An 8,890-nucleotide genomic window follows, 5' to 3' on the forward strand; every position below is an offset into this window, starting at 1 on the left:
AATCATATATCAGAGTGAAACATGATACTTGGAGTAATTATCAATTAGTAATCCCTAGTTTTGTCTTATACTTAATAGAATTGAAGGCAAATTGTGCATAAGGAATTATTGGGTGCAGGCTGTGCAGTAGTGGCAATTATATCTATTTGGATTCACTATTTTAGTCAAATCATATTCTTTTGTCACTCCAATTCCCCTTTTTCCTTTAAATTTTTGCTTGAATATGTATAAATCAGTTTGAATATTATTAAATGTCACGATTATGAAGATCAAGTTCTAAGAGTTCTCTTGTTGATATTGATTATACATTTTGTTAATATAGTGTTTATAACTATTAATATATTTTCATAGTTTCCTGAAGAAACATGAATTTATAATTCTTAATAATCTATGAGATTATTAAAAATAAATCGTTGAAGTCTTTGATGAAAACACAACGATATAGCTTCATATTAAATATGAAATATAATGTGTTCCTGATGAACATGTGAGATAAAATTAATATTCTCGAAGAATATTAAAGTATTGAGATTGAATTTTTATTTTAAGCTTTATTTTGGCATTTCCTTATTATTTAGTATTTAATTTATTATTAAATTGCTTTACTTTATATTGAATTAATATGGATGCTCCCGAAGTAGCACAATTAATATTCCTGAAGAATATTACATGTTCTTGAAGAACAATTTATATTTTAGGTGATATATGTTTATTCTTGATGAAAAATAACATATACACATAATTTAAATATTACAAGCTCTTGAAGAGCAATTGATCTTCTCAATTCAATTGTTTTTGAACTATTATTGAGAATATGAGTTATACAATTAAAAATTGATAATATTTTTGTGTGGGCTCCGGAAGAGCTTCATTGATTTTCCTATGAGAATTGAATAATTATACATTGATCTATTATTTTTATCACATAATCATGTAAAGATGAATTTCAAATTCATACACCCAAATGATTTAAAAATAACTCAAGACTTGAGTATTTGGGTTGTCTACATTACAATTAGTGCGTGATTAAAATACCTCCCGAAGAGGATTTTCCATCTACTAAATTCTTTTATCACCATTCAAATGCACTCATAGCTCTATGAAAATTATATGTATACTTTGTGAAAAATACATATATAGAGCCAATAATTGAGGATCAATTCCTATGTCGATACTTTGATTTATCCAACTTAAAACTTTTTTCGGCATTAGGGGGAGATATGAATGATGAATTGTACAATGCCGTAAATTTCTCGTTGGATTAATTATGTTAGATTCATGCATTAATGAACTAGAAGTTCAACAAGTTATTATTGACTGCCACATGAGTGAAATCTTATACATATATCATATTGCACCACAAATAATTGAAGTCCCTGAAGGACGAAATTGATTTAATGCTTATTGATGCCAGAAGCGTAAACGACCTATTGGTGCCCAAGATAAAATATCCGCGGATTACAAATTCAAATAAAGAACTCAAATAATTCCGAAACCTCATGAAGAGGATCGTCCTGAAGACGATAATCCCAATACATTTTTGCACGTGCACTAAATTATCGTAATATTGGGATTACGAAACAACTAGACCAAATATTATGAAAAATGGTGAAAATTTGGTTTCACTAAAGTTGCCATGAACTTTGTGAATATGTGAGAATCGTAATAGAAAAATCATAGTTGTCGACAACACTTTTGCCTCAACAAATTGCAAATTCAACTCGAAGATTATTTGGATCCAAAATAGTTATATTAGTGTGTCAGAAGCACTGAAAAATGTAGAAATAATCAATGAGACAGAGCTGAACTCGCTAAATGAAAATAATTAAGCGAGATTAGTAGCTCAAGGGTTTGAGAAACCCAAAATTAATCAAATATATTCTCATGTTATACATGGCATTATGTTTCGTTATTTATATAACATTTATGGCAGTAATCATTGACATAAATATATCAAGTTTATGGACGTTATGGTTGTATTGTTATATAGGTCATTAAACATGGACATATATGTGAAAGTCCATAATCGATTAAGTGAATTCTTTCTGAAGAAAGAACATTTGTGAATATTCAAAACTTGAGGAAGTTAACTCATGTCTAAAGATGAGTTTTGAAAAACTTAGTTAAAACTAAGTATTGTCTCGACTTGTAGATCGAGCATCTTTTCGATAAAGTATTTCAAACTAATCGATCTGTATTTTATATGAATTAATCGACCTATCCGAAGAAGGCTTTGATGAATATGATTATATCACATTCATTCACCTAGACCAAAATAAAATAACGAAATTACTTGGGACCCGAAGTTCCTTACTTGTGTGCTATTGAAGCACTATTTTTATCATGCATGATATACAATTCGAAGTTGACTTGCTAGCAAGATTTAATGTTTCTCCAAGAAGGAGAATTTAAATGATATTAACCATGTTATTGGTTATATTCAAAGCAAATTACAATTGGTCTATGTTATGAAAGAAATCGAAATTCAAAATTGGTGGATGATGTTGATAATTTATTTTCGAAAACTATATTGAACACATTCAAGATTGTTATCTTGAGGGGGAGCAGGATCTTTTAAATAGTTTCGAAAATTAGACTTTGAAGATCAACGGCCCTGAAGGCCAAATGGTTGTACTCTTTTTCCCTTACTAAGTTTTTTCCTACAAGGTTTTCTTAGTTAAGGTTTTTAACGAGGCAACTAGTGTAATATATGAGTAAATATACGTCTTGTACTTTTTTCCTCTATCGAATTTTTCCTATAGGGTTTTTACGGAGAGGTTTTTAACAAGGCATGAACATCTAGACTCTAACATCAAATGAAGAGTTTCTTTGGAGTCAAATTGCATGCAACTCAAAGGATACATGAAGATTCGATCAAGCGATAACATGACGGACTTATTCACAAAGGCGTTACCAACATCGACTTTTAGAAAGTTAGTACACAAGATTGGCATGCATCGACTCAAAGATATACAATGATCATTTTCAGGGGGAGCAGCTGTACTCTTTTTCCTTAGACTAGGTTTTTGTTCCATTGAATTTTTCCTAGCAAGGTTTTAATGAGGCAACATATTTTTAGGGTTAGTCATTTAAGGAGGAGTGTTGTAAATATATTTAATATATATTTCCCTACGTAATGACCTAACCCTAGCTTTGTATCTCCTATAAATAGAGGCATTTAGTCCTCATAATAAGACGCTCCTGCAGATTTATTCTCTTTACGCTCTCTACCACTACAAAAAAACCTGCCGAACACCGACGGATAAACCGACGGACCTTTATTCCGTCGGTATTCACCGACGGATCACCGACGGAATGGCGGCGTATTTTTCGGTGGTTTTTTCCGACGGATATACCGACGGAATACCGACGGAATATATTACCGACGGACAATTCCATCGGTAATGTTTTATTTTTTAGATTATTATTTAATTTTACTGTGAGCGACGGAATACCGACGGATACTATCCGTCGGTATTGGTTTTAAATAACCTCAGTCGCGTCGCTTGTTTTGCTTTAGTTCTCATCTCAGCCCTAATTGCGAATTCCTCCAAAATCCCCAAATCGCCACTACAGCACCGCCGCCCGTCACCGCTCCTCTGCCGGTGAGCACGCCGCCGCCTGCAACCCCTCCGCCGGCCGAACCTGCTCCAGCTTCTCCGCCGCCGACTGCAACCCGCAACCCCGCCGCCGGCCGAACCTCGTCCAGCTTCTCCGCCTCCGCCTGTGGTTTCCCCGCTCCCACCGGTTGCACCTACGCCGGCTCCGGTTGCTTCCTCCGTCGTAGAAATCTGGTCCGTTTCACAATTTACTCTTTTCCGCATTTAAATCTCATAATTCGAGATATTAATGTAAGGCAATTTTAGATCTGTAGGTATTTTCATAAGACTTGAACCCACTGAAAAGCAGGACGCCATTTCTTCCCGTTGATTTCTCGCTCCCTGCTGCCTGCTTCGATCTTGTTATCCTTATTCAGGTGTTTCCGCTGCCTAATCTTCAATTTGTCTTTGTAAGTTCAAGAAGAAGAACGTCAAAAGTTAAGCTGTAAATACTGAAAATGTCCAAAATTTAGTGGATAATCCAGCAGCCTGCTCCATTGTTTTTTCAGATAAACTGTTTTTTCTTAGCTCAATTTTTTTTTAAAACCAACAGAAAAATGCTTCAGCAGGCTTCTTCATACGAGCTCATGTAGTTGAATTTGTCTTGGTATTGGATTCTATTATTATTATTATTATACTGGGAAATGAAATTGTTATATTTCCTTGAGGTATGTGATTGATGCAGATTCCTTAATACTTTTGTTATCAGTTAAATATATCAAGATAGTCATTTTCATATTATAAAGATTAAATAGCCATAGAGATAAATGCAGATTCCTTAATACTTTTTTGTATTCCTTTTTATGTTGGTGGTTAGTATCTTTTATTAATGGGTATTTTGCTAGTTGAGTCTTTTTATAATAATAATAATAATTAATCTTATTGTAGTAAACTGTCTATTGTTTCACAAACCTATATACATTTCGAAACTTTGAATCAGATTGTGTAGAATCACCAGCGAAATTGGAATGTTATTATTAAGTTAAAATATGGAGTAATCGAATACTAGTGCTGTAGACTTAAGTTTTGCTTTGGCATTTACAGATCAACTTATAGTTGTGCAGCCGTCAGACTTTGTTGCCATATTCACTTGATTTTGCTGAAAGGTTAGTCTTTCGCAATTTTATTTATAAATTTATTTGATAAAATTTAGGATTATATATGTTGATTGAATTTGTATAAGCATGATGATGTGTTTGTATTATCGCCGGTGGGGGAGAGGCGAAGAGCATGATTAGATAAGCATGTATCTAGGTAGTAAATGGAGATTAGGTTGGGAGATGGCTGTGTTCCATCTCATTTTGTTGCTGTGGTGATGGCTTGGAGCCGCGTATATGTTATTTGTTTGAATTTGTGTCCTTTAGGCATTTGTTCGATAACTTGGTAGAAAATAAAAAATAGGGAATGTTTTTTTTATCGACCCCTAGTAGATTATATAAATTATGACTTTATATTCTTTAGGTATTTGTTGAAATGAGTGAAAATCGTGAGTGGATGTATAGACGGTTTTTACCCGACGGAGCTTTCAACCCCGCATTCGTTAGAGGTCTTCAAGAATTCATTGATTTTGCTAACAGTAGAGAAGATTTAATGGATGGACATAAAATTAGATGTCCGTGCAGAAGATGTGATAATATAAAATTTCATACATCGAGGAATGTCCAATACCATATTTCAAAGAATGGGTTTGTGTTGAATTATCACATTTGGAGGTTTCATGGCGAATTAGAAATGATGGCAACCGAATATAATCAATTTGATGCTGCTGATGATGATGACAATGAAGATGATCAAAGCACATACCACAATATGGTGATAGACGTTGCTGCTTCACATTTCAATATTGAACAGCCGCCTAATCCTGAAGCACAACAATTATATGATATGTTGAGTGCTGCAGATAGGGAGTTATGGCCTGGTTGCAACACTCATTCACAATTATCTTTTGTGGCTCGTCTAATGTGTTTGAAGGCAGAGGGGAACATGTCCGAGAGATGTTTTGACCAATGGCTTGAATTGATAAAAGAAATCCTTCCCGAACACAATTTAGCTCCCAATAACTTCTATAGCACAAAGAAGTTATTAAGTGGAATGGGGTTGCCAGTTGAGAAGATTGACTGTTGCCGTAATAATTGCATGCTTTTCTGGGGAGAGGATAGCGAGGATATTGAGTGTAAGCATTGCAACGAGCCACGTTACCAACAAAGTGATACATCTTCTGCGAGTAGTTCAAGGACTCTAGTAGTAGTAAAGAAAATGTTCTATTTTCCTTTAACTCCTCGACTGCAGAGATTGTATGCATCCAAAGCTACAGCTGCAGATATGCGTTGGCACGCATCTTCAGTGGATGATGGAATAATGCGTCATCCTGCAGACTCGCCTGCTTGGAAGCATTTGAGTCAAAAGTTTCCTTCTTTTGCCGAAGAGAGTCGAAATGTCAGATTAGGATTATCGACTGATGGTTTCCAACCTTTTGGTCAATCAGGGCAACAATATTCTTCATGGCCCGTGATTGTTACACCATACAACTTGCCACCATGGATGTGTATGAAGGAACAATATATGTTCCTCACAGTGTTAGTTCCCGGGCCGCGCAATCCTAAGGAAAAATTAGATGTTTTTTTGCAGCCTCTTATATCTGAGTTGATACAGTTGTGGAATGTGGGCGCGCCTACATACGACGTGTCAATGAAGCAGAACTTTCAGATGCGAGCAGCTTTGTTATGGACAGTTAGTGATTTTCCGGCCTACTCCATGTTGTCAGGATGGAGTACTGCTGGCAGACTTGCTTGTCCACATTGTATGACAGAAACTGACTCCTTCACCTTGTCTCATAGTGCTAAACAATCATGGTTCCACAATCATCGAAAGTTTTTGCCTATGAACCATTCCTTTCGAAGAGATCGAAAAAACTTTTTGAAAAATAAAATTATTACTGCAGTAGCACCTCAAGTGAGATCGGGGGAAGAAATATTGTTTGATATAGATATGATGGGATTCGTCAAAGTAACAGAGGTGAACAGTGAAACAATCAATAAAGCAGCTGCTCGTGGTGTTGGCACAGGATGGAAGAAGCGCAGTATATTTTGGGATTTGCCTTATTGGAAATTCCTATTGATTCGTCATAACCTTGATGTCATGCACGTGGAGAAGAATGTCTTTGATAATGTGTTCAATACAGTTTTGAACGTACCAGGAAGGACAAAGGATACAAGCAAATCTAGAGAAGAACTAAACACATATTGCTCAAGACCAGCACTTGAAAAGAATGTTGAGACAAACAAGTATCCAAAAGCTTGTTACATGCTTGACACTAAAGAGAAGAAAGTATTGTTTGAATGGGTCAAAACTTTACGATTCCCTGATGGTTATGTGTCAAATATGGGAAGATGTGTCGACATGAGCAAACTTAAGATGTTTGGGATGAAGAGCCACGATTGCCATGTGTTTATGCAACGTATTTTGCCAATTGGCTTTCGTGAATTGCTTCCGTCACATGTGTGGAAGGCAATCACTGAACTAAGTTTGTTCTTCAAGGATTTGAGTTCTAGGAACTTGAGATGTGAAGACGTGTGCCGCCTTAGTGACAACATTGCTATCACTTTATGCAAGCTTGAGCGTATCTTTCCACCCAGCTTCTTTGATTCTATGGAGTATCTTCCAGTTCATTTAGCTTTTGAAGCTCAACTTGCAGGGCCAGTTCAATATCGATGGATGTATCCATTTGAAAGATATTTGCGCAAGTTGAAAAACAATGTAAGAAACAAAGCTAGAGTGGAGGGATCAATTTGCAATGCTTACATAGTGGAAGAAGCTTCTACTTTTTGCTCATATTACTTTGAGGAGCATGTGAGGACGAGGTATAGGAATGTGCCTCGTAATTTGAATACAAGAGATGATGTGAGATTTGATGGACATCCAGATCGAATTTCAGTTTTCAAGCAACCTGGGCAATACTTTGGAAAAATGACGACGAGATACTTAGATGAAAAAGAGTATCACGCTGCTCATACTTATGTTCTACTAAATTGCAAAGAAGTGACACAAACATATCTCAAGTAAGTTAAGTTAATAAAATTGTCTTTCATTTCATAATCATAAAATATTATGTAACTTATGGTGTGTTTAATTTAGGTTCTTCGTGGCTGAATTGCGTGCATTACACGTCTCAGAAGCTGATATTAACCGTCAGATGGAAATCCAATTTTCAGATTGGTTCCGATCATATGTAATATGAGACTTAAATTATTCATCTAGTATTTACACAATCATAATATAGATTCTAATTTATCTCATAATATAGGTGTCAAATCCTGCAAATCACGTGGTTAATGAGTTTCTAATTGCTCTCGCAAATGGCCCCCTAGTCACGGTGAAGACTTACCCGGGATTTTATGTAAATGGATATAAATTTCACACGATGATGCATGGGACTAATCGGGCTAGTATGAACAGTGGTGTGTGCATAAAAGGTGAATGTTATGGTTCAGATGAGAATGGTGAACTCGACTATTATGGGCGTTTGCTGGAGGTATGCGAGCTTGAGTATATGGGTCTACCACTGAAGACGACCACACTCTTTAAGTGTGAATGGTTTGATCCATCACCACGTGGGACATCAGTGCATCCTCAATTCAAATTGGTTTCAATAAATCATACACGTAGATATGGTGGTTATGAACCATTTGTGCTAGCTGACCAAGCTATTCAAGTATATTATTGTACATACCCAAGTTTGAGAAGTGATAGGAAGGATTGGTGGGAAGTTTGTAAGATTAAAGCTAGGTCGAAAGTTGAAGTTCCAAATGCAGTGGAAGAGACTGTAGTGAACCAACCTTTTCAAGAAGATGACTTAATGACTCCAACAAACCCTGACATAGATGATGACACCACAATAGTGCATCCTCGTGGTGGTTTGATAGATATTGATGATGCCGATGAGGAAGACGAAGAAGACACATATTTGACTGATGATGAAGAATACATTATATGTTACTTATGCAATTGCAAATTTGTTTGTTAATTGTAGAGAAAAATTGAAGAGCTAAGGGAACAACAAAGTCAGCCGGTGGATGGATCTACTGAGCCACAGGCGGTGGACATGGCCAAAATATATCTTGAGGCTGTAGGTGGATTGGATAAGAAGAAGAGGTTGTTTGGTGTTGGTAGTCTGGCATCTACACTCAGGAGTGATGGTTCGAGTGGATCATCTCAGGCTCGGTCCTCAGCTTATGACAATACAATAGTTGGTCTCCAGAATGAGTTGCAGAAGGAGCGAGATGAGCGCCGAC

The 8,890-nt window shown here is 36.1% G+C and overlaps 1 protein-coding gene across 1 annotated transcript; it reads left to right on the forward strand.

Annotated features, from left to right (window-relative positions):
- The first annotated feature begins 3,533 nt into the window (after window positions 1-3,533).
- On the forward strand, window positions 3,534-8,622 carry LOC130998378 (uncharacterized). Its single transcript, XM_057923798.1, has 6 exons — window positions 3,534-3,794; window positions 3,867-3,976; window positions 4,644-4,705; window positions 5,500-7,657; window positions 7,734-7,827; window positions 7,903-8,622. Exons 4-6 carry the CDS (start codon window positions 5,559-5,561, stop codon window positions 8,620-8,622), a joined length of 2,913 nt encoding a protein of 970 aa, XP_057779781.1. The 5' UTR covers window positions 3,534-3,794; window positions 3,867-3,976; window positions 4,644-4,705; window positions 5,500-5,558.
- The last annotated feature ends 268 nt before the right edge of the window (window positions 8,623-8,890 follow it).

This window comes from Salvia miltiorrhiza, chromosome 8 (assembly GCF_028751815.1).
Source record: "Salvia miltiorrhiza cultivar Shanhuang (shh) chromosome 8, IMPLAD_Smil_shh, whole genome shotgun sequence".
Lineage (NCBI taxonomy): Eukaryota > Viridiplantae > Streptophyta > Magnoliopsida > Lamiales > Lamiaceae > Salvia > Salvia miltiorrhiza.